Source organism: Piliocolobus tephrosceles, chromosome 1, assembly GCF_002776525.5.
Source record: "Piliocolobus tephrosceles isolate RC106 chromosome 1, ASM277652v3, whole genome shotgun sequence".
Taxonomy (NCBI): domain Eukaryota; kingdom Metazoa; phylum Chordata; class Mammalia; order Primates; family Cercopithecidae; genus Piliocolobus; species Piliocolobus tephrosceles.
The window spans coordinates 53,236,155-53,263,629 of record NC_045434.1 but is presented as its reverse complement, the minus strand read 5'-3'; the positions used below and the strand labels follow the sequence as shown (position 1 = coordinate 53,263,629).

Here is a 27,475-nt window from a genome sequence, read left to right as displayed (position 1 = left end):
TTTTACTACTTGAAGAACTTTAGATAATAATATTAATATGCACTCAAGTAAAAAGAGGATTCACGTATAACGACATGATTTTGGCTGAACCATGAGACGAATAGATTTGACATCAGCTAACATGGAAAGGAATTTTCAGGAAAGAGAACAAGGAATTTAAGTTTGTATATGCTGGGTTGCAGATGTCTGATAGAGATCCAACTAGAAATATTGAGTAGACAGTTTAATGAATATATGAGTTTGGGGAAGTGAATTGAACTGGAAATATAAATTTGGCAGTCCTGGACATATACTTGGATTGCATTTTGAGTGTAGCTAAAAAAGAGGACTATTTTAAGAATAGACAAGAAAGAACCAGCTGAGGTTACTCAGAAGGAGTACCCTGGAAGGTAGGAAGAAAATGGAGTGTCTAGAGTGCCCTGGAAGTCAAGTAAAGGTGATTCAAACATGATGAAACGATCAACTGTGCCTAACGCTGGTAGAATAAGTACGATGAGCACTGATCACCAATATCTGCATTTTGCTATGTGTAGAGGTCACTGGTGCCTTGAAAAATTGCTGATTTGGTGGAGAGGTAGAATAGGTTAAAGAAAGCATAAGTAAGGGATGAGAAATTAGAGTCAGTGATTTCAGACCTATTGCTAACAAATGTTGTAGCCTGAATTGTGTCTGTCTCTACCCGCTGATATTTATATGTTGAAGCACTAGCCCCTAGTACGTCAGAATGTGACTGTATTTAGAGACAGGGTCTTAAAAGAGGTGATTATGTTAACATGAGGTTGTTAGGGTGGGCCTTATTCCAATCTGACTTGTGTTCTTCTAAGAACAGTAATTTTGAACACACGTAGGTATGCACAGAGGAAAGATGATGTGAGGGCACAATGAGTAAGCAGTCATCAGCAAAACAAGGAGAGGTGCCTCAAGAAAAATCAGCCCTACTGCACCTTGATTTTGGACTTCTGGCCTCCAGAACAATGAGAAAATAAGTTTATCTTTAAGCCACCCAGAATCTATGTTATTTTGTTATAGCAGCCCTAGCAAACTAGTATTATGTCTCATTATGTCTCTCTGTCTCCCCTTCCATACTGCTCTGAACGATGACAAGACAGCTAAGTGCCTGTACCATCTATTTCTGCTGTAAGAAAGATTTTTCTTAGTTCATGCACTGATGATGTTGCCTTTAGGAACCCTGGTTTTTGTGAGAGATTTCTGTGGGGAATTTCTGTGGAGCTTTTTGCAGGGGATGTCTTTGAAAGGTTTCTGACCTGTCAAAACAGAAATTCCTTGTCAGCAAAAATTGACAGATAACACCAGGGTGAACAGTAGCTTCAGTGATAGCTTATTTCTCTGGATTCTTATTTTCTTTTCTGGCGTCTAAGGACTTTCCTCACTTTTTTGCTAAACCATGCATGTTTTAAAAAGTGTGTGTGTGTGTGTATGTGTATTTATGTGTAATAATTTATTCAACTTTTTTAGATGCTTCCTTCAGGGTGGGGGAAAAGATTTTCATGGGACATCTGGTCTACCATATTGCCAGATGCAGAATCCTGAATTACTTTTAAAACTTTCTTTGTGGTTAAGCAATTTCCTCTTATATTTGCCAGTTTAATCGTAACTAGTGCTTGGTTTTGCATCAGGTAGAGTTACTGTGAAATTAATAGGCATCTAATAAAAGGTAATTGTTAATGCCTCTGGTTGGATTCTCTAGAAGTGGACACTGATACAAACTTTGTTTTGTAGGCTGTTCTGGGAGAGGTGGCTGTTTGTAGCTAAGGCAGACATTGAAGCAGCTGGCAGCTGGAGAATATCCAGCTGTTATTGATGAAGGAGAATCTGGGTGCCACATTTGCATGTCTATCACATCCACTTATATGATACTTAACACATGATAAAGTCTTAGGAAATAATATTTAACTACTAAATTAGTTCAAACTTAAATTGTTAGCCATTGTTTATTGTGTAAATAAATTTTATCCAGAAAGTTTCTAAAATATCTGTTTAGCTATGGTAATACATTTTATAATCTAAGTATGTTTTGTAATCAGAGAAATATGTAATAACAAATATAGAGTAAATTTTATGTATATAACATAAGTTAGGGTTAATTGTATGGGCTCTGGGCTTAGACTGCCTGGAGCAGTTCCATTGTTTATGATTTGCATGACTTTGGGCAAATGCCTCAGTCCCCTAATCTATATAATGGAGGTAGAGATTAAATAAGGCATTATGGCTATGTGCTCTGCATAGTGCCCAGGGGTTATTAGTAAATAGTTCCTCTTGATAAGTTATTCTCACAATTTATTAATATAGTTCTTAGCTTCTATTCAAGTTCTTTCAACTTACATGGGCTTCTTTATAACTTTACATTCATATCTTGCATTGATCTGATTTGCTCCTTTTGTTCCAGCTATTTTTATTTCTTTTACTTCCCTGAGTGTACTATATATACATATATTTACATATTTTTCTCTTTATACTTGCTATTTCTTAAATAAGAAAATATCTTCCATGTGTCTTCTTACCCAAACTTGCCAATCATATTCATCATATTCTATACGGTTCCCTATCAAATTCCTACTAGTGCTAAATATTTGATTAATTTACTTATTGGTAGCATATGGACATTTCTTCTCAGATAGTCCCATGGAGTCCTCCTGCCCATTTTTAATAAATACGTTTACAATTGCTTTTAATCTCCAGAAGTTCAGAATTAATTTAGTTGCGATTCTTAGTTTGTGGCACACCCTCATCATTGTCATGTGGATAGACTTTATTTCATTCATTTATTACTTCATTATTTCAATTATTATTGTTGCATATAATCATAAACTACAAACTTTTACTGTAATTTTCCATTATATAAATATGTCACAAGTTATGCCTGTCAGTGGATTTTAAGTTTCCTCTGTTTTGCATTTAAATGTGCTCTCATGACATGAACTACTTCCTTGGACCTTCTTTCTTTTCTGTTTTTTTTTTTTTTTCAGAGTTTCACTTTTTTTTTGGCTCAGGCTGGAGGGCAGTGGCGCAATCTCGGCTCACTGCAACTTGCGCCTCCTGGGTTCAAGTGATTCTCCTGTGTTAACCTCTCGAGTAGCTGGGTTTCCAGGCACGTGCCACCACACCCAGCTAATTTTTGTATTTTTAGTAGACATGGGGTTTCACCATGTTGGGCAGGCTGGTCTCGAACTGCTGACCTCAGGTGATCCACTTGCGTCAGACTCCCGAAGTGCTGGGATTACAGGCGTTAGCAACCACGCCCGGTCCTTTGAACTTTCTCATACATGCATCTCAGTGCATGTGTTTAAGTTTGTCTAATGCATTTATCTAGGCATGGAGTTGTTAGGTTGTAAATACAAAAATATTTGACTAGACAATGCCAAATTGTTTACCAAAATGATTGCACTGACTCCACTGATAATAAGAAAACCTTTGATTCACATTGTGCAACATTTGTCTTTATTACACTTTTTGATTTTTGCAGTTAAATGGATATGAAATGTTACCTCACTGTAGTCCCATGTATATTTCCTGAGTGCTAATGAGGTTTAACATTTCTCACTAAGGTTATTAGCCAATATTGTTCCTCTTCTGTGACATGCTGGTTGTTGTCTTTTGGTTACATGTTTGTTCTTAATTATTTATTAATAATTCTTTATTCTTAATTTTAAATCTTTACCAGATATTTTATTCAAATATCTTCTTCCAGTTATGAACTTATTTCACTTTCTCTAAGGTTGTAAATAATTAATGTCTTTTATAAATTTGAGCTTATAGAATTTTCTGAACCCGTTAGTGAAGTTATTTCTTGGTTTACACTCTTCCTAGAGCAGAAATTTTATACATATTTTCTGTTTCTGTTTTTGTTTTGTTTCTAAAGTACACTTTCACTATTCAAAGTTCAAAAATATTAACCATTATTTTTTCATAAAAGGTTAAAATGTCTTTTAATGTTTCAGGAGGTGATTTTATCTATATCTATATATTGTGAGATAGAGATCCAATTTCTTTTCTGTTTGTTTCTTTACTGTTATTTTTTGCCACTTAGGGAACCATTTAAAAAGAATCATTTATTTAATGCTTCCTCTTTTTTACTACTGTTCAGCCATACCACCTCTGTTATGTATTAATACTTATTATATGCATGAGTCAATTGATTGAATCTTTTTAAATTTCATGAATCAATTTATCCTTCTCTGTACCACTTCCAGAATGCCCTAATTACTGCACCATCATTTTTATTTATTTATTTTTTAAATTATACTTTAAGTTCTAGGGTACATGTGCACAACGTGCAGGTTTGTTACATATGTATACATGTGCCATGTTAAAAGTCTTAATATTAAGTAGAGAAAACCTCTACTCTTCATTCTTCTCCTCAAACATCCAGTATAGTTTGATCTTTTACTCATTACAGAATCAGATTATCAAGTTCCACAAAATAGTCTATGTGGTTTTGATTGGAAGCTTATGGAATTTATAGATTATTTTATAAGATAATAAATAACATTTGTTTTCCAAAGCAGTTACATCATCTTAAATTATGTTGGCCATTAGTAAGAAATTCTTATTAATTTGAGGAGGGGTTGTTATAGCATAATTTTCTTTTTTTTTTTTTTTTTTTTTTTGAGACGGAGTCTCGCTCTGTCGCCCGGGCTGGAGTGCAGTGGCCGGATCTCAGCTCACCGCAAGCTCCGCCTCCCGGGTTTATGCCATTCTCCTGCCTCAGCCTCCGAGTAGCTGGGACTACAGGCGCCCGCCACCTCGCCCGGCTAGTTTGTTTTGTATTTTTTAGTAGAGACGGTGTTTCACCGTGTTAGCCAGGATGGTCTCGATCTCCTGACCTCGTGATCCGCCCGTCTCGGCCTCCCAAAGTGCTGGGATTACAGGCTTGAGCCACCGCGCCCGGCTTATAGCATAATTTTCATACCGTTAAGAACATATCCTTTATATAAATATAAAGTGAGAACATGTCAGAAATTTTATATACCTCATTAATTAATGAAGGAAATAGTAATGCATTAAAACGAGACCAGGAGCTTTTGTTAAGCTAAGTAATTCTAGGAAATGATAGAATAAGATTGCTGAGTTACCCCTCCACCTGTGCTTCCACAAATACGGTCGCCATCCCACACCAACCCCTAGTTCTACAGGCCCATAAAGAGTAACCTTCGAAATTATCTTTTTTGATTAGGCAGAAATTCTTTTGATGCCTATTAGACAAAACTCCATACATTAATGTCTTTTCCTTCACATTTGTACAATACCACAGAAAATAGAAAACCACGTCCAGCACTGCACTGAAAGAGCAACTAGTAATTGCCTTCATCTACTTTCAAGTTCTGGATAATTTTTCTGATAGAACTGACAGTGAATTTTTCTTGAGTATAACATTTTCAAATTTTAACTATATCATAATCAACTTCTCAGATAGTTTAGGGAAATTGTATTGAGATGGTTTCATCAAAGAGTCTTATTTAAAATTGGCAGAATATGATAACCAGATTTTTAGATTACTGCTGTCTTCTTTGACATATGCATATATTTAAAAATAACATTTAAATTTAATATTATATAATAAAATTATAGAAAATAAATTTATTATTTATTCATTTCTTTTTAAATAAAATATAGATGTTTTAATCATTATTTATGAGACCAAATAAAACTTAAGGATCCTTTAGTAGGGGATTTGTGATTAAATGGTGAATATTATTATGGAGAAATGGCATGAAGTCATTAAAACTGATGACATAGGCCTCATCAACTTTGACTAAAAATAATTACATTATGAAACAGCGGGTGTGGGAAATCTCCCTTTATACCGTAAACAACAAATAATTGAAATGTCACTAGAAAGCTCAGTAATGAATTAAATTATGTTTGCTCAAACTATCTTCACTTAGTGAGTAAGCTTTAACAGTATTTCAGGAGAGTGATGCTATAATTGAGTTATTTATCAGGTGTTAGAATCAAGGCTATTGTGGTATGAGGGGGATCTTTCAAGGTGGAAAACTGATTTAGAATGGTAAAAGTTCTTGACAAAGTGAGGGCTTTGAAGGAAGTCTTAATGAGTAAGCTACTGTATGATAAGTGATCTGTTTGTCCAGGTGAGCAGATTATATATTATCTCCAATAAATTGATCTGTAGGCATTTTCTGAATAATGAAGTTCTTTACTGTATTATATGCTTATTTTTCCCAAGTAAATGATTATTGTAGGAATCAAACACATCAAATTGAAATGGATGAACCAGTTTTTGTTTTTCCAATTATACCTTTATTTTAGGAACGTTTTGTATTAGCAACACACTATAAATGTCATGAGTTGTCATTCCCTGTTGTATGTTTCACATATATGCTATGTTTTTTAAATTTCTATAGCAATCCTGTTACATGGAGGTAATATCTGCATTTTACAGAGAATAATAGTTATCAGACCTGGTAATCAAATGCATATCCAACGCTTGTGCTCATCTTCTTTAGCTCTTACACTATACTACAGAATAAACTAATTAACATACCAATGTTGTGGAAAACATATTTTCCCCAGAAAACCTATTTGTATTTTCGTTTTTATTAAGTGAAATTATATTTGTGACTGTTTTCCCTTCTTCCTTCAAATTCTGTCACCTTGACTTTACATGTATTCCACCTACTACAATTTGCCTATTAAAAGTTGTAGGTGTTACTTTAACTTAAGCAAGTGCACTACATACTCAGAGAAATCCTAAAGACATATATGTGTTCCAGTGAGCTGTGCCCATTACTGAATTGTGACTTCTCTGAGTTAAGTGCAAAATGGAAGAGACAATTTGGAGGGTTGATTTAAAGTTGTATGTTTTTGGTGGGAAGTGTTAAGTTAAAAAAAAAAAGAAAGTGCTTCCTTCACTGCATATTAGTGTGTTCATGTAATTTCCAGTTTCATACAGATAACTCTCATTGGTTGAACATAGCCAGACTCTTTGAGACCTATTGACTCCCTCTCCACAAATACATGTATTTCTCCTCATATTGGACTTTGCTATATTATTTAACTGTGCCATTCCTGGTAATCCTAGACTGTCAGATCATCTTTATATTTTCCTTCAAGATTTTACAGTGACTAGTGAAATATTCCCATTTGAGTTAGAGATTACATGGTATTTTCTATACTCTTATGTATTGAGAAAAGGAGAAGAGGGTTTTTGTGTTGTAGTTATGAAGACTTTTGATTGGCAAGCTATTAGGTTTATTGTGGGGTTGCAGGTGCCTGTAGTCATATTATAAGCTTTTAAGTAGTTTTGTGATTAACAGCTTTATATATCTATAATGTATGTAATCATATATATGCATATTTTTGTTTACATATGTATATGTACTTATGTATGTTTGTATATTACCTTTGGGGCCTTTTGTGTGTTCATAAATAATGGGAAGGGGTGGAGGTTGGGTAAGAAGATAAACTTGGAAATAATTTAGGGGCATCTGCTCTTTTTTTTTTTTTTTTTTTTCCTTTTCTGAGGTGGTAGTGGTAAGGATATGTAATCCTTGCCAAACATAATTTATTACAAGCCTAAATTCTGTATATTTTTCCTGTTCTTTATTATACACCTGATAGAATAAAAATGAATAAACCTTTCATTCTATGCTTTTTTTTTTTCTTTCTTTTCTTTTCTTTTCTCTTTTTAATGGCTTGGCTCAGGCCTTCCCACCTCATACAGATGGGCAGGGGGCATGAAGAGGTGGAATCTCTTTGCAATTTAAGAATGACAAAATATACCTTTATAATTATTCTGAATTTCTTTATCTTTTGCTTCCCATGTTTAGATTTAAATCAAATTGGGGTTGCTTGGATTTAATTATTTTAAATAAAATGGGGAAGTACAGAGTTGACCCAGCAAATGAACATTGAATATAAGGATGTGAATTTTCTAACTGAAAAGAGAATTTTTTTTGCATTTAAAGAGTGCTTTAATAGAAAAGTACTCTTGGCTGATTTCGTAATGTGTTTTACCATGGAAACCACAAGACTATTTCCAGTTACCTGCAAGTTGTGATTACTAAGGGCTGATAAGGAGAGTCAATGCAGTTATTGAGGGGCTATTGATAATATTTCTAATAAAAGAAATTGATAGTTGTTATTTATTCCATTTTATTTCCTTATTACCATCACATCACATGACATTGTATATGTATATGTAACATATATAAACACATGCATATATGTGCATATACATGTGTGTCTCTGTGTGTGTGTGTGTAGCTGAGTTCCAGTTCCAAAACTGACATTATTTTGAATTGTACTTTAAAAATGCAGACAATGCTACTAAATGTCATCAAAATTAATCTTTCCTTCCTTATGTTACTGACTAAATGTGTTGAGTATGTTAGACTTGAGTAATTATGAAAATAATTAGACTGCAAAAAGAATTTGCAAAATATCTTAGGGAAAATTGAACAACATTTAAATTGCATTTCTCTGCGTACATAGAGGAGAGTTTGGAAACCAGGTAGAAAGTCCTTGGAAGCACTTGAGCATGAACTACCTTTTTTTTTTTTTTTTTTTTTTTTTTGAGATGGAGTCTCACTCTGTTACCTGGGCTGGAGTGCAGTGGTGCAATCTAAAGTCACTGCAACCTCTGCCTCCAGGGTTCAAGCAATTCTCCTGCCTCAGCTTCCCGAGTCTGGGACTACAGGCACTCGCCACTATGCCCAGCTAGTTTTTTGTATTTTAGTAGAGACAAGGTTCTACCGTGTTGCTCAGGCTGGTCTCAAACTTCTGAGCTCAGGCAATGTGCTCGTCTCGGCCTCCCAAAGTGCTGGCATTACAAGAGTGAGCCGCCATGCCTGGCCCAAAACTACCTTTTTAAAATGAAAAATGGATAGGAGGCTTACTTATTTATTTTTTACAAGCCTTCATTTTTATTTTAATATTTATAGATTTAGGGGGAACAAGTGCAGTTTTCTTGCATGGGTATATTGTGTAGTGGTGAAATCTGGGCTTTTTGTGTACCCGTCATCTGAATACTGAACATTGTACCCATTAGATAATTTTTCAGCCCTTATCTCCATCCCACCTTCCCACCTTTCAAAGTCTTCGATTTCTGGTTTTTCATTCTGTATGTCCATGTGTACCCATTGTTTAGCTCCCAGTTATAAGTGAGGATATGCAATATTTGACATTCTGTTTCTAGGTTATTTTGCTTAGAATAATGGCCCACAGTTCCATTCATGTTGCTGAAAAAGATATTATTTCATTCTTTTTTTTTTATACCCAAGTAGTATTCCATTGTGTTTGTATGTGTGTTTGTGTATGTATCTATATCTACCCCACATTTTCTTTATCCAATCATCCATTAAGTGGACACTTAGACTGCTTTGCTCTTGGTAGTAGTGCTGCAATAAACATACAAGTACTTGTATCTTTTTGATATAATGAATGACTTCTTTCCCTTTGGGTACACACCCAGGAATTGGATTGCTGGATTGGATGGTAGTTTGATTTTCAGTTCTTTGCAAAATCTCCATACTGCTTACCACAGAGATTGTACTAACTTAAATTCCTGCCGGTAGTGTTGTGCACCTTCTTCTCTGCAAACTTTCCAACGTCTGTTGTTTTTTGACTTTTTATAGTAACCATTCTTACTGGTGTAAGGTGGGATCTCATTGTGACTTTAATTGTACTTCTCTGATGATTAGCATTGTTGAGCATGGTTGCATATGTTTGTGGCTGCATACGTTTGTATGCCTTCTTTTTAAAAATGTCTGTTCATATCCTTTCTACACTTTTTAAAGAGTTTATATTTTTTTCTTGCTGGGTTGTTTGAGTTCCTTGTAGATTCTGGATATTAGCCCTTTGTTGGATGCATAGTTTGCAAATATTTTTTGGCATTCTGTATATTATCTGTTTACTCTGTTTCCTTTGATGTACAGAAGAATTTTCATTTAATTAATTCCTATTTGTCTATTTTTGTTTAGTTGTGTTTGACAAGCTTTCATTTGTTGGTTATCAGAAATTAAGTATGAATATTTGGAAATGGATGGGAATCTGGTTTAGAGTCAATAATCACAGGGCAGACCTTAACAAACATGTCCCACTATTTATGGGTATAGCCCAGTATTTATGGGTGGATCTATTGTTTACAATGTTCTTTTATAATATTTTACAAATGCTCTAGAATTCTACTACTAAAAAAGTCTCAACTTGATAAGAAGGCAAGAAGCAAAAATAGAAGGGAAAGACCAATGTTCCAACTCTGTCCTAATCCTAGCTGTATGAATTTGGGCCAGTCACTAAAATTATTTGAATTAACCTTTTTTTTTTTTTTTTTTTTTTCATGGAGTCTCACTCTATCACCCAGGCTGGAATGCCGTTGTACAATCTCGGCTCACTGCAATCTCTACCTCCAAAGTTCAAGTGATTCTTCTGCCTCAGCCTCCCATGTAGCTGGGATTACAAGCATGAACCACCACACCCAGCTAATTTTTGTGTTTTTAGTAGAGACGGGGTTTCACCATTTTAGCCAGGCTGGTCTAGAACTCCTGACCTCAGGTGATCCATCCGCCTCGGCCTCCCAAAGTTCTGTTATTACAGGCGTGAGCCACCACGTCTAGCCCAAAGTTTCTTTTTCTATAAAGTTGATATCTATGCTACTCAAGTAAAAATCAAATAAATTAATAACTGTATACTTTATAAACATTTATTGAAATCATAGACAGCTAAAGGTACAAATAAATAGACAAATATAAATTCATGACGTATTTACAAAATCTGTGGGGAAATGACATTAATCATAAGGTAGATTAAGTTGGAATAAGAAAGAGTTCCCAAGGATTCACCTCACCATAAACCCAAGTTCTGCATCGTCAGATGTTATAAGGAAGAAAAGTAAGATGAGGCCAGGCGTGGTGGCTCACGCCTGTAATCCCAGCACTTTGGGAGGCTGAGGTGGGTGGATCACAAGGTCAGGAGATCGAGATCATCCTGGCTAACAAGGTAAAACCCCGTCTCTACTGAAAAAAAAAAAAAAAAGAAAATTACACGCCTCCTGTAGTCCCAGCTACTCAGGAGGCTGAGGCAGGAGGATGGCGTGAACCCAGGAGGTGGAGCTAGAAGTGAGCAGAGATCGCGCCACTGCACTCCAGCCTGGGCGACAGAGTAAGACTCTTTAAAAAAAAAAAAAAAAAAAAAGAAAGATGATTTTTTATCTCTCCCATCATAGTATTGGTTCAGAGTCCTCATGGATTGTAACAAAGAAAAAATTGGCTACCACACTACACCTTCATTCAGGAATTTATCTCTGAATCTTTAATGTAGGTCCTAACTAATATGTGGGATGCAAATGATATAAGCATGGACAAAATTCAATATGGTCCTTGCCCTCATGGAGTTTGCATTCTAATGAATTAACGTGGTGTGACTGAGAGCTGATACCGTCACCATTATAGAAAATGACTGTATTAGGATTGCCACAATGAAGCACCACAAACTTAGTGCTTGAAAACAACAGAAGTTGATTGACTGACAGTAATGGAGACCAGAAATTTGAACATAGGGTGTAGGCAGGGTCATGCTCTTTACTAAGGCTCTAGGAGAGGATCTTTCCTTGCCTTTTCTAGGTTCTAGTAGTCCCAGGTGTTCCTTGAGTTTTGAAAGTATAACTCAATCTCTGCCTTTGTCTTCATATGAACATCTTCCTTCTGCATATGTGTCTGTGTGCAAGTTTTTCTTTTCTTATAAAGACACCTGTCATATTCGATTTAGCATTCATCCTATTATATTATACCCTCATATTAATTTAACTAACTATGTCTGCAGTGACCTCATTCCCAAATGAGTTCGAATTCTGCGGTCGTGAGAGCTAGGACTTTTTTTTTTTTTTTTTTTTTAGAGGGACATAATTCATCCCATCACAATGACCTTAGAGAAAATAGGATTAAACTTAGAATAATGTGGTACATTTGGAAAGGTATAATTTTTATTTTTGTTAGTAGTGAAAACAGAGTGAGGGAACTTTGGCAGTATACTTTCTCTTTACTGATCAAAGTCAGATCACCGAACATGGAATTAACAGGATGCCACAATCTAGAAGCACAGAAATAACTCCAGGTGAAAAGTTCTTAGACATGGTAGTTGTACTGGGAGCTATGTATATTAACTCACTATTCAGATGTACATTTTCCAAAGAACAACAAACATCAAATAAATAGAGAACAGGACTTCTGTGCATCCATTGAATCTGCCTGCTGAGACCAGAAGGTCAAGGCAGAAAATCCCTTGTCTGAGATGAGTACAGTAATAAAAATCTCATATATAACTCCATGACCAATATTGTAGAATCAGAAAGAAAGAGGAGGGAAATAGCAGGTACCAAGTAGATACAGAGGAAGAACCTTCCTCTGATAATGATCTATATCTACTATAAGATTTAAAAAGACTATCCACAAAAGTTTGACATCCTAAATAGGTGTCAAGGCATTAGCACTAGAAAAAAGCAAACTAGTGTTTCTGAAAGAATGGTGCATTGACAACCTGGATCAGAATTATTTTTCTTGTTATTAAAATGGTGAGGCCTACTTTAAATTTACTAAAGAAGAATTTTAAGAGTGAATCAGGGAAATTGCATTTTAACAAGACTCCTGGGGAATTTTACATTGAATTCAAGTATCAGAACAAAATAATGAAAGGAAAATGAAAAAAAAGTATCAAATTAAAATCAACATTAAGGTAGTTGATATCATTAGGAAAAATTGATGACAGTTGCAAAAAACATCTCTGCAGTATCTAAATTGTTTCAGACTATAGAAAAATCTGGAGTTTTTCAATTCATATTTGAAGATACTAGAATAATCTTAAAAAGACATCACACCATTATGACTGTAGAAGAAAAACTCCTGAAAAAGTATAGGAAAATGAATCCAGCAGCAAATTACCTGAATAGTTTGCCATCACAAAAACAACTTATTCCAGGATAGACAAAAACAGTTGCATCATAGAAAAGCTGTTGAAGTAATTCACCAAATCAGTACATGGAAAGAAAAGCAACAATATGCTATTAACTTGATAGATTCAATATAGGTTTTTTGTAACAATCAATTTACTGATTTTTTTTTAGTAAAGTGTAAATATTTAAGCAATCCCAAGTTCAACAAAATACAATTGTTCCTCAGTAATCATGGGGATTGGTTCCAAGACATCTGTGAATACAAAAATCCACAATGCTTAAGTACCTCATATAAAATAGCATAAGAGTTGCATAATAATCTATGCACATTGTCCGGTATAATTTAAATTATCTCTAGATTACTTACAATACCTAATAAAATATAAAAGTTATGTAAATAGTTGCTATACTGTATTGCATAAGGAATAATGACAAGAAAAACAAGTCTGTACATGTTCAGTACAGATGTTGTTCTTGGTTTTTCCCAAATATTTCCTATCCTCAACTGGTTGAATACATGAATATGGAACTTAATGGATACAAATGGCCAAGTGTAATTAATTACTGCTAAAACACTAGAGGCATCCTCTTATAAGAAAGGGACACCACAATTATTTGACTTTTTTTTTCCCCCAAAAATGCTAGTCAATATAGTAAGGCATAAACAATGAACTATGAATACAGTAGTTCCTCAAATAATGCCATTTCATTCAATATTGTTTTGTTATAACATTGTTGAGAGAAAAATCTATTCCTGGTTGGGGTGGTGACTGTCTGTGTGGAGTTTGCACATTCTGTCCATGTCTGCGTGGGTTTTCTTCAGTTACTGCAGTTTCCTCCCATGTGCCAAACATGTGCAAGTTAGGTGAATTAGTGTGTCTAAATAATCCTAGCATGAGTGTTGATGTTTGAGTGTGTCTTGCAATGTGATGGTGTCCTGTCCAGATGGCATCCTGCCTGGCTTCTTGAGCTGCCAGGATAGGCTCTGGCCACCTACCACCCTGTACTGGAACAAGTGGGTAAATAACCTTGCTTGTTTTCATTAATCTTTCTTGAATGTATGTATAGTTCATATTTATTTCAACCTTTAATATAAAAAGTATTTGGGTCTTTATTTAGAAGTTTGGTGACATTTTTGTGGCCAGTAGAAACTTAACTCTTGTTTACATCAGTTAGTCGATGGTAAAATTGGATTTGTTATCTATCATTTCTCTTAAAGTCACAAAGAAGCTATGGATGACATTAAGTGAGGTCTTAAAGAACATATCCATGACTGTCTGTCTAGCAAACCCAAGTAATAAATGTGAAAAAAAATCACATGTAATAGAGATCAACATGGTAGCCATTTCCAATATCAAAACCAAAAAGTTAAAAGATTAGAACAAAACAGTTTTAAAAAGCAACTAAAATTATAAAATAGCCAGGAATAAGTGTCACAAAGAATGTGTAAGATCTACCCAAATAAAATGTTGTTGATCAACATAAAAATAACTATTAAATAGGGACAACATATTTCAAAAGAAGATACCACCTAACAATGACTGGAATTCCAGTATCTTTTAAAATCAAATACAATTGTTATTATTGTATTTGAATAAATGTAACAAAACTACCTTAAATTTTAGCTTTTGTATAAGCCTTTGACAAAAATGACATCTAAAAAACTGATGAGAGCAGGTTTGCTCTAATTCAAAGCTCTGTGGTTCTGGGGAAGGTCCAGAAAGAGTACACTAACTCAGTGTAGGAGTCCACTAAAGAGTACACTAACATAGTCTACTAGATGTAAGTAAATTCGGATAAAGTTAGATGGAGGTAGGGAGGTCGGAAGAAAAGAAGGAAGAGAGGGAGGCAAGATTAAAGGAAGGAAAGGAGGGAGGAAGGAATGGAAGGAGGAGATGAAACAGTGTTTAAACTTGAAAAAGAAAGCAGTGAGATTATATTTAAAACCAGTTAAAATCATGAAAAACATCGGGAAGGGTAAACACTAAACTCTGAACTAAATACCTGGGTGCTAAAAAACTGGTGCTGAGGAAGGTCTCAAAAGTATATGCTATCACTAACATGCCTTGCTGCTGGAAAGAGCAATTTAATACATTAAATCAAAAATTTTTTTTAAAAAGCTTTACTTTATACCGTAACCAGTAAGACTAAAGGACATTTTTTTTTTTGTGCCCAAAATAAGTCATGTATGAAAAAACATTTTGCTTGCCTTTTGGCTTTAAAAAAAGTTGTATAATTTCGTGTTTTAATATAATCCATGTTTCTCAATGATTACATTGACTCAGATCGCCAGACTCATTAAGAGTTTTACTTCCCATAATTTGATAATTAGATTGGGATTAGAAAATTATTTAATGAGAGACTTCACACCATGCAAAATTGCCTTTGCTCTCAGGAAAGAGAAAGCCAGTGGCTTGCAAGCTGTTGTCCAGCCTTTGGCACATTTATAGGTATTGGAGAGCTCTCCACACTGATGGCCACTGCAAAGTTGGATGATTCTCATTCAGAATTTGTGTATTTATCTATTATTAGTTCTATTTAATAGAGAATCACGTGTCATTCCATTTTAATAATGTTGGTCACTGAAATATTTAAAGACAATTGTGACTCCTAACTCTTTATAATTATGAATTCTTTCTAGTTTCTTCTACCTTTCCATATGTCATATGTTTTCCAGATTCCTCATTATTTTAGTTAAGTCTTTAGATGATCTCATTTTAGTTAAAAAATGCTCCTCTGCGCCTGTAATCCCAGCATTTTAGGAGGCTGAGGCAGGCGGATCACGAGGTCAGGAGATGGAGACCTTCCCGACTAACACGGTGAAACCCCGTCTGTACTAAAAATACAAAAAAAAAAAAAAAAAAATTAGCCAAGCGTGGTGGCGGGTGCCTGTAGTCCCAGCTACTCCGGAGGCTGAGGCAGGAGAATGGCGTGAACCCGGGAGGCGGAGCTTGCAGTGAGCCGAGATTGCGTCACTGCACTCCAGCCTGTGCAACAGAGCAAGACTCCATCTCAAAAAACAACAACAAAAATGGCTCCTCTGTTACATACCCGGTACTGAACTCCAATATTATCTGAAAAATGGAATCGTTCTTATAAATTTGGTAATTCTAGGAAGCAAATCTGCATGGCCTTTGCTGAATTATTTGTGTAATAGCCGTATGTCCTCTCAAATTTGCTCATGTAGCCATAACAAATTTCAACTAATTTAGCTTTATCTCACTATTTACAGTTACTATATTTAAAATGAACTGACGTTTCATTTGATAAACAAGTGAAACAGATCCAATAATGCATTTCCAAGACACCGATGAAGTTTTGTTTCTGTATGTGTGTGCATGGCCTTTTGTAGGATGTATATGTATGTAGATTTGTAGATGGAAATGTTCTGCTAAAAGGTATCATTGCCATTTTAGTGGCAACTTCTAGTCTGGAGAAGTTATCGACTAAAGAGAATCTTGCTTACCTTAAAACAATTTCATTTAATGTATAAGGTGAACAAAAAACAAAGTAAGTGAGAATATGATAACAAGGAAATAGAAATAGAAATATGTTCTTTAGAGAGAAGATATGAAAGAATATTCAAGTATTTTAGAAGATACAACACATACAACTTGATTGGTAATTAATTTTAAAAATGCCCTGGTGAGGGGAATATCACACAACTGGAGCCTGGGGAAGGGATAGCATTATGAGAAATACCTAATGTAGATGACGGGTCGATGGATGCAGCAAACCACACACATGGCACGTGTATACCTGTGTAACAAACTTGCACGTACTGCACATGTATCCCAGAACTCAAAGTATAATAATTTTTTTAAATGCCCTGTTGCTTTTGTAACACAAGAAACTGCTTTTAAACTATTCATGGTTTTCCTTGAATAAGCAGGGCAATAGAGAGTTTATAAGATAATATAGTAGTGAAATATTTCTCAAATGCATGAGCAGCTTTGTAATGTCAGTTGTTTTTTTTTTTTTCTGCTAGTTTTCTCTAAGGTATCTACTCTTGAAAAAAACAAAACCAAAAATCTCACCCCCCAAAACATGACCCCCAAACCTTATCTGGCTTACATGAATTACAATTTCAAAATGTTACCATATTAGAAAAAATGAAATTAAATATTTGTTTTTGTGTAAACATTAAAATCCATTCTTAGCTGTTTTTGAAATTCTAATTCATAATAAATATATTTGAGAATGATTAAGGAAATTGAGTATTATTTATAAGTTACCTTGCATGAACATGATTTCTCATTTCACTTAGTATTTTGAAAGTATTAATTATGCCTTATCAAAGGAAGACTGCTGGAATTTAGAGTATTTATTAAAGTAATATTATTATTTTAGACTGTTGATATTTTTGTATAGTGGATCAAATATATAATATGCAGTCTATTAATTTAGTTGTTTGCTGTATAATCTCTGTGGTAACTTTAACAATTCTATTTGCCACTACTACTTCTTGGTTGATCCATAAGTAAGAAGGTAAAGTGTTATAGAGTATGGTGTTCTAAATAGGCTCTGGACGTAGTGAGGAATTGATTATTAGGCCCTGCCTTTTAAAATTCTGAATAAGTAGATCTGGCATGGTGGTGCTCAAACTGAATTTTTCAAGCATCAGCTAATTCTTACACAGGGAAAAAAATGGGGAAAGCACTATTCAAAACCCTTTCAAAGACACATATTAAAGACTTTTGCATTATTGCTGTTTTGAATAATCCATACCACTCATTACATTCATTAATACGAATAATTGAATTGACTGTGTATAATATTTAAAAAGATTATATCTTTAAAAGTAGAAAGTAACTGCTTCTCTCTAAATCAGTACTTTACTCAGTTCTCATTTTCCATGGCAGGGAATTTACTAAAATATATAATGCATTAAATCAAATAATTTATTTTAAAAATGTATTATTCTTTAAGTTAGAGAACTACAGATGAATTTATATTTGCTGCTCTTTGTGAAAATAAATATATGATGGCTTACATACATTTACATGTTTTTATTTTCTGTTTGCAGAGTACAAGTTGAATTCTATATGAATGAAAATACATTTAAAGAAAGACTAAAATTATTTTTCATAAAAAACCAGAGATCAAGTAAGTTATTCATTTCACTCCCCCCTCTGTTCGTACATATATTTACTTCAAAATATTTCAACTGTGTAATCTTTTGCAAAATACTTTTTAGATAGAGGAAAAAAAATAGTTATTTTTTTTCCAGCAGGTGGTAACATTTTAGAAAAATATAGACACTATGTATAGTGATATTAATGCCTCTTGAACATCTTCAATTCTCCAAATTCCATGTCAATAAGTAGACTTCTGAGTGGACTATCTGGATTAGTAGAAACATTGAGGAAAACAATTTAAATGAGGGTCCCTCCATTTTAACTCTAAATATTGTAGTTTCAAAAAGCTCTGGCAGACCACAGTGGGAAACAATTGTCTGATTTAGGGAAGGGAACGTTTAATATTTCCTAATCATTCCAAATAATAAGAAACATCTAGATTGCACTGAAATATACAGATTGCTATCTTTCTTAGCCTGGAGATTTTGAGCCAGGAAGTATAGGGTAGATCTCATTTAACATCCCAGTGATTCTTATCATCATACAAATGTAAGAAAGTAACAAAGTAGAACTTCAAGAATACAAAATGGCATAGTCACTGTCCTCCTGAGCCTATTCAATGTTAGGAGTGCCTCTGATACTTGTTGCTTCCCAAAATGCCATATATGTTTAAAAAGTCGTATGTAATAAGCCAATGTGCAATTTTTTCATGGTCATTGCTTAAAATATCACAAGGAATGGAAAGGCCTGCATTAGTTGGTGTAGACGTTAAGCTCTGTGAATTTGACCGCGAAATCCTCCTGTCAAAATTAAGTTTTGCCTCTGTAGGTAGGATTCAAAGAGAGAAGCTTGACTTGTGGGAAGCTATCCAAATACTGATGATAGAGAATATTTCAATATTTAAGTCATATTGCTCAGATAGTCTTAATGACAGACTGGCCTCAAGGTTGCGACTGTTGTTAGCTAACACTTTCCTAACATGATTGTTCAGAATATCCAAGGAAGCCCCATAAATAGATGCTACCTAAAGGGGTCACATCATCTGAATAGTTTCCCTTATTTCCGTACTAAGAGTCCTATCTTTCCAGGCCAAAAAAGGTGGATGCATTGTTTGAATCCTTCACTCATAGTCAACTGCAACTAAGCAGTTATGAGGAGGCCCATTTCTATAAAACCAGCACAATTTCATTAATAATTTGAAAGATTTTATAAAGAAGCGAATCCATAAAATGTATTCAGCATTTTAATTGGAAAACCTAGGAAAAATTTCACAATTGATAAGCATTGACCTTTTAACTGGTAAGAAATGTTACCACAAGTACACTCACAATGGCAGAGTAGGACAAAAAAGGTGACATTTCATTTCCAGATTTTATTAAGTAATAATTATAAGGAAGTCTTTATCAAAATTTTACTCATAATGCATGAATCAGATATCACAGGTAATTACAGGAAAGATAATGCTCATATTAATCAGACTTTATGTATATTTTGCTTAATCTTAAATACTCTTCTTCATCATCATTGAATATTACAGGCTGCATAATTGTGACCTACACAGTTTAGAAGATACATACATGGCAGTTTTAATTCCCACAAAAGTTTAAGATTTCATGGGTATTTTAAATAGCTAAAAATAGAATTTAATTTATTGAACTTTAAATGTATGTGTGTGTGACAGAGATGGAGAGATTGTGTGTGTATTTCTCAGTGTATGCTATTAAGATTTCTCTATACTTATTTAATATATAATTATATAATGAATAAATAATATATAATTATATAATTGGTATGTATTATAATTATATAGTTAATATTAAATATACAACATAGAACTATACAAATATAATTAATTTCTTTATAATCACATCTACAAGATTCTGTAAAGATATAAGTTTTATAACTTGGCTTGTGAATTTGTAAGCAGCTAGATTTTCTAGCCAGTTAAACTTTATCCCAAAATTTATGGATATATAAAATGCTTAAACTTATAAACATACTTTAATCAACTTGATCGGACATACATTTTTTTGGCTTCAGAATGTTCAAATCTAGATTTAGTCTTGGTATAAAATATGCACTCTCATTTGCAGTTCAAGTATTCTGTCAAGCTCACTTTTTGTTTCAATATTCAGGTAGTTAAAATTCAGTCACCAAGAACTTCAGAGAGTTTAGACAATTTTAGTAGTGTAGCTTCTAAATACAATTTAAGTGTTGTATTTAAAGTTGATATTTTTGACAATTCATTTTAGTCTTCTGTGAACTAAGTTCAAATGAAAATAAAACTTTTATTGTTTGTTTAAAGGTCTAAGGATACGCCTGTTCAATTTTTCTCTCAAATTACTAAGCTGCTTATTATACATAATCCGAGTACTACTAGAAAATCCTTCACAAGGAAATGAATGGTAAGGTACCTTTTCCTGACCTTCAGCAATATTATTTTGATTATTTTGAGTTGTATCACATTTTAAATTTAAAGCATGTTGTGTAGAGCTTCATTTTTAAGGATGTTTTAGGTGTTTGTCATAAATAAAATTGATCTGATTTACAGGCACTTCATAATTCTTGTAGGTTCTTTGTAGGTATCTTTTATTATTTTTCTGTTTGATGCTAATACTGGACTGTTAGGCATAATATTTTATTGCTAGCCAAAGTGCATTAAGTAGTTTTTGTTTTAAAATGGGTGTCTCTTTAAAGACCCGAATGTCTTTCTGTTCTTGATTTTCAGATACTCCCAAAAGGTTTACTCTACTGAATGCCAGTTTTATATTTTCATAATAATAAGTAGTTGTTAACCTTCAATGGAAACACTCCATCATATATTGGGAAGGATAACTATCTCAAGACTCAGTTTTAACCTGTGCAGTTCTTTATTTTACTTGAGTTAAATGACACTGATGTATTAACTTGAGTTATTTTGTGCTCATAATCGTGTTGCTCTTATTAAATTATATTTCTAGTCATTTGTGGATTTTCGTTTTTAGGCTCTGCCTTTTGCTGGAAGCAGTAGGGAAAGGTACTGGTGTGTAATTGTATGTATAATATTTATCTCATCATCATCCTGGACCCTTGTCCAGCCTACTAAATATACAATGATTTTCAAAGCCGAAAACTTAAATTTGATGACTAACATCTGTACAATTATTTCTTCATGCGCAAGTCTGCCTTAAGAAAATTAAAAAACGAAAAGATAAAAGTAAAATGAAAGTGAGCTCAGAATCTGCATCTAAATGAGTTGGTTACCCCTCAGCTTGTTTAGGTAGTAAAAATGATTCTGTATTTGTTGAAAGGTTTGTATTTATTTAAAGGTGTCTAGATTTATTTAATGTTAAAGATTAATAAGTGAGCTTTTATTTAATAGTCTGTGATAATTCTTTATAAAACTATTTAATGAAATATAATTATGAGTATTTCACTGTGTCTTTATTACTTAGTGTGTACCAGTCACATTGCTATTAGCAAATATATAGAGAGACACAGGAACATTCAATATCCTTAGGGAACTTTTAATCTGTGAAAAGATTCTTTATTTTGGAGTTCCTGCTATTTCTGTCATTAGACTAGTTTTCTTATATATTTTTTTCAGTATATACTTCATCTTATTATTCTCACCTTATATATGAAGAAACAGAGGTTTTCTCATATTTGCCACTCTGCTTTGAGACCCTCAGGACTACTTATTATGCTTTTTATCTCTGTGTAACTCAGTGACCACAGGAAACCATTCCCCCAAATTCCAACTGCATATTTAACTTTCCTACTTTGATGTCCAGACATTTCAGATTCACTGTGTTACAATTAGCTTTTTCAGTGCTCTTCCACATCTCAGTGACTGAAAACTCTATCCTTCCCCCAAACCCTGCTGTACTCACAGCCTTCCACATTTTAGCTGATAACAATTACATCCTAGAATTTGCTTGTACCAAAAGCTTTAGAGTCATTTCTTTACTTTTCTGCAGCATATACAAATGCCTTAGAAAATTCTCTCATTTCTACTTTCAAGATAAACCTAGCACATAATCACTTCTCAGTGCCACCATGTTTGTACAAGCCACCTTCTCACACCTGGAGTGCTGCAATAGCCTCCTAATTAATTACTCCAGCTAATTCTGCCTTTGTTCCCTTTTGATAGATTCTTAATGTAGAAGCTATTTGTGTAAAATATAAGTCACATCTTGATACGACTCTGCTCTGAGTGCCAAAGTACTTACGACGGCCTTATGACTTCACCACCCACTACTCATCCCACACCCATTCTGCTCCAGCCAGATTTGCCCCTCTCTGTTCCTCGATCATACCAGACACACCCAGCTTAGGTCCTTCATAAGGGCATTTCTTTGTGTCCAGGATTCTCTTCCTTCAGATAACATAAGGTGCACTTCCTCAGATAATATGAAGCTTCCTACTTAAAACTGTAATCTCCTCATAAGACTCCCTTAATAGCGTTCTTTTCCTTTTTTTTTTTCTTTTCTTTAGATCCTGTTTCTCTTTTACATATTCTACCTAATATCACTCATTTATTTGTTTTCTGTGATATTTCATGAATACTAGAGAGGATATTCCATGACAGCAGGGATCATTGCCTGAATCCCCGGAGGCTGGCACAAAGTGGGAAACAATAGTCATTTGTTAAATGAATGAATGGATACATGAGTAAAAGAATCTAATCTTTAGATTCTTAGTAATCTAACTTTTGCCTACTCCACCTCACCAGCCCCTTACTCCAGCTATGCTGAACTACTTGAAGTAGCTTATACACTCTTCAGTCTCCCTTCCTCTGGGCCTTTGAACATTCTTCTCCTTCTTCTGGGAAATTAAGTTTCCTGCTTCTCACAACCCACACTTTTTTAACTTGCTTCTGGCCTCCAGGGCCTTCAGGAAAACAACTTTTTGGATAACAGTTAATCCAAAATCCTTGGGTATTGTGCCCTGTAGCCCAGTTCCATTCTGGCTTAGGAGTGTCTTCTGGGTGCTCTCCCACATACTTCTCTCACAACAGCCAAAGCATTGCCCTTGATATTACCATTCACTTATCAGTCCTTTCTATGTGTTCACCAAGGGCAAGAACCATGCCATGTTTTCCTCTGTAGCTCTCACACTAAGCACAGGACTTGGTAGGTCAGTGAATGCTGCTGAATTAATGAAATGATGCTCAGCAATTTTATTGATAGTGTGTTGTACAATAAAAATGATTGAGGACTACTGATGGAGATGTCAGTGTTGTTAAAGTGGTTCATGTAACAAATTATTCTACAATCATATCAGAATTATTTTTAAAATGTGTTGATATATAAATAAAAAGTACACTAGCGAGACCTGAAAATCGTAAAATGAGGCATGATGGAATCCTTCTAAGGGTAAAAGGGCATTTGGTGGGTGTTAGCAGAGTAAAATTATATTATTTGAAAACATTAAGAGGAACGAAGTTTCCTACAATTAACTTCTATGTAATATCACTAAGAATATTTGGCCATAATTATAGAGGATATACATTTGAAAAATCAGATTATGGTAATTAAAAAACATTTATGGTTCCATTTTGAATACAATGTTCTGTTTAGTTCCCATTGTCAGTGCAGTATTAGTTAATGAAAAACAGAAGTCGCCTTTATGGGTGCAGGCTCTATTTTAAAATAATGAGGCTAATTAAGCAAAGAGATTTATTTAATTAGAGCTTCTGACATGGTAAGTCTGCAGATATTTTGTGTGGCTTTGCTTTATTTTTAAATCCCTTTCAGGAATCAAAACTGTTATGAAAATGTTATAATGTGGAAAACCTGAAGAATATTAAACTAATTTTACTCTTAATATATGATGCGTGAATGGCAAACTATGATGTACATACAATGTGTAGTAAATGATTTAAAGATGTTAGCAAAGGAAGCACACCTGCAGCATGTAGTTTATAAATTACATTGAAAGATGAGCCGTCAGTATTAACTCATTGCCTGCTGATGCTTACAGTTCATCGATGTATCCAAACTCATGTATCTGTTTCCAGTTTAAAAATTGTTGAAATGATCATTTGTTTTTAACATCAAGTGATAGAGACACAGGTAAGAAGCACATGAACAGGCTCCTATTTTATGGTATTTGGATTCCAGTTAAAATCAAAGCCTAATATAGCAAACAGTGTGTTTAAGTGAAATTCAAATTTTAAATATTATTTCTTCCTCAGGGTAACAACTATTAAAGGAAGAAATGGAATTTTGACAATAGCTCTTAAATATTTAATGATCAATAGGAATGAGTATTTTAATGTAGACCTTTTCTTCTTATTTTTTTACAATAAAGTAGAACTAAGTTCTCTAACAAATCTCAAACATTTAAAAGTATTTTTTTTTTGTTTACTGGAGTCTAATACTGGAAACTAATACTGGTGTTTTTGGTGATTGTGAACTTTTTCTCCATATAATGATTCACATACACAAACATACACACACAGACACACACAGACACACACAGACACACACACAGACACACACACACACACACTCCATAACATGATAGGTATTATATGTACAAGCCCCCTGCATTCTGTGATTTTGTGTTGTCCTAAGACCTGAATCTTTGCATCCAGCTTTCAGAAAGTGAAAAAGAGCTTGGAGAAAGTATATATATTTTTAAAAATTATTGGCCAACAAACAACAAACATCACTTTTACTTGTACTTCATACTCAGATCCCATGTGAGAACCAGTTATATCATCATACCTTAACACAAAGACTGAGAAATGTAGTTGACTGAAGAGTGACTTTTTTGCATTTGACTCTGTGCCATGGAAGGGGGAGAATGAATGTTAATTAAAGCCAACTCTGTCACAGCCAATGTTATGTCTGGTGCAAGGGCCCTTAATGTCCATTCTTTCAAAGAGTTAGTTATCAGTCTTCTCTCTAACATCCTTGATAGTTGGTTGTCTAACCTGGGATTAAATATTTCCAATATTTTGAAAGGATTCAAATACTGAAAAGTCTTTCTATCATGCTGGCAAGACTCATATGCTTTCATATTTTGGTCACCTAGTTTTTGCATGTGTATTACATATTTTATATTCGTCTTGAAATGTGGGCTTAGTATCATATCTAGTATTCAGATTTCACTGTATATTATGGTCAGGGGAGTTGTATAATTTACCCTCCTGTTTTATTTATTATTTGTTAATATATTACACACTTATATTAGTTTTTTTTTTTTAGCATTATCAGTCTTTGAGTTCATCTTGGGTTTGTGAACAACATGTCCTTTCATATGAATTATGTTCTGCATGTTAACCCTATTAGTTTCAAATGCTTTGTTCTTCTGCTAAACATATTCACCCCCTGACTTCCACCTCCTCTGCCAAAGCTGTTCTCACACTTTTACCATCTGTTTTCCTACTTTTAAGACAGTTCATAAGTGTTCTGGGAGAAGTGGCCAAGGCTACATTACTAAGTTCCTGTATTGAACTTTTGCTTTTCCTTACATTGTTTGGTATGGTTCCTTTAGTTTTCACAATAACGCTTCATACATGAATTTTATCAGCAGGATAGTCTAATTCAGAATAACTAAATGATATATATTTGGGTTTTGGTTTGCATTTTTTATTTAATTTTTTTATTTTTGAAAAGGGAAATTTGTTTTTATTATTTAAAAATGTTTCATGCATATTACAATATAGATATATATGGCAAGGAAGTAAAAATTATATCACAACACCTAGAATAAGTATTTTTAGCATTTTTAATGACTAATTATTTACAAATTCTCTGTATACACAGACGTATAGATAACATACACGTACCGGTATGACCTGAAGTAATATTTTAATGACTTTTTCCTCAGTTGTAATGTTTTTGTTGTTTGACTTGATGATGATGCATCTGCTACTGAAATTCTCTTCTTGTTGGATATTCAGGTAGATTCCAGTTACTCTCTTGCTATAAATAATACCGAAATAAATATTATTGTGCATGTTTTCTTTTCTCCTAGTGTTTTTGTGTCAATGAGATTAAATGTTCATTTGAAATTATCATTTGGCTGTCAGTTTTAGTTTCACTCCTCATTTATTTTGGAAGTTATCTAGTAATGTGCATATTAGATCCCACATTCTTTTTTTCATGATAAATTCATTTTATGAAGGAGGGTTTGAACACTAGTTTTTACTAAAACGTTTACATTTCCTTCTATGTATTTATCCAAGTTAATGTTAAGGAAACTGATTAGAGATCTCCTTGAAATTTATAGATCCGAGATTTGTAGAACTTTTTTTTTTATGGATTCTGAAGTCTATTTCACAAGACACAGTCTAGCCTGGAAAATAAGTATGTCTTTTTTAAAACTCTTATTTAAATTCTTTATGACATTTCAATTGCCTACCAATATCACAGACGAAAGAAAATGCTATTAGTTTGATGTAAGCAGAGATTTTCAGAATTTTTCAACTACGAAGTTGATTTTATTACAAATTTCAGATATACATGTTAGAAAATTATTTCATTTGGACCCTTTAAAAAATATTAATTTCACCAAATTTGCTATACTGGCAGTGTAAAAGTCTTAAACCAACTTTATTATTATTTTTTCTAAGTTTCCACCTTTGCCCCTCCCCAGCCCCAACAGGCCCTGGTATGTGTTGTTCCCATCTGTGTGTCCATGTGATCTAATTGTTCAACTCCTACTTATGAGTGATAACATGTGGTGTTTGGTTTTCTGTTCCTGTGTTTGCTGCGGATGATGGCTTCTAGCTTCATCCATGTTCCTGGAAAGGACAAGATCTCATTCCTTTTTATGGCTGCACAGTATTCCATGGTGTATATGTACATTTTTTTTATCCAGTCTATCATTGTTAGGCATTCTGGTTGATTCCATGACTTTGCTATTGTAAATAGTACTGCAATAAACATACGTTTGCATGTGTCTTTAGAGTAGATTGATGTATACTGCTTTGGTTACATACCCAGCAATGGTATTTGATTATATACCCAGGTCAAATGGTATTTCTGGTTCTAGCTTCTTGAGAAACTGTCATACTGTTTCCCACAATGGTTGAACTTATTTACATTCTCACCAACAGTGTAAAAACGTTCCTAATTCTCCAGCATCTATTGTTTCTTGACTTTTTAAAAAGCATCTGCTATTCAATAAATGGTACTGGGAAAACTGGCTAGCCATATGCAGAAAACTGAAACTAGACCCCTTCCTTACACCTTATACAAAAATTAGCTCAAGATTGATTAAAGACTTAAATGTAAAACCCAAAACCATAAAAGCTCTAGAAGAAGCCCCAGGCAATACCATTCAGGAAGTAAGCACAGGCAAAGACTTCATGACAAAAATGCCAAAAGTAATTGCCACAAAAGCCAGAATTGACAAATAGGATCTTATTAAACTAAAGAGCTGATGCACAGCAAAATAAACTATAATCAAAGTTAAAACATCAGGCAGCCTACAGAATGGGAGAACATTTTTGCAATCTACCCATCTGACAAAGGTC

The 27,475-nt window shown here is 33.9% G+C and overlaps 1 protein-coding gene across 3 annotated transcripts in view; it reads left to right on the top strand.

The window, feature by feature from the left end:
- The first annotated feature begins 17,958 nt into the window (after positions 1 to 17,958).
- The window catches only part of KCNT2 (potassium sodium-activated channel subfamily T member 2), a 281,008-nt gene continuing 271,491 nt past the window's right edge, over positions 17,959 to 27,475 (top strand). For all 3 annotated transcript variants that reach the window (XM_031934298.1, XM_031934293.1, XM_031934287.1), the window contains exons 1-2: positions 17,959 to 18,031; positions 20,309 to 20,408. In XM_031934298.1, coding sequence (XP_031790158.1) covers positions 17,971 to 18,031; positions 20,309 to 20,408 — 161 coding nt within the window. In that variant the 5' untranslated portion in view covers positions 17,959 to 17,970. The remainder of the gene's footprint in view (positions 18,032 to 20,308; positions 20,409 to 27,475) is intronic.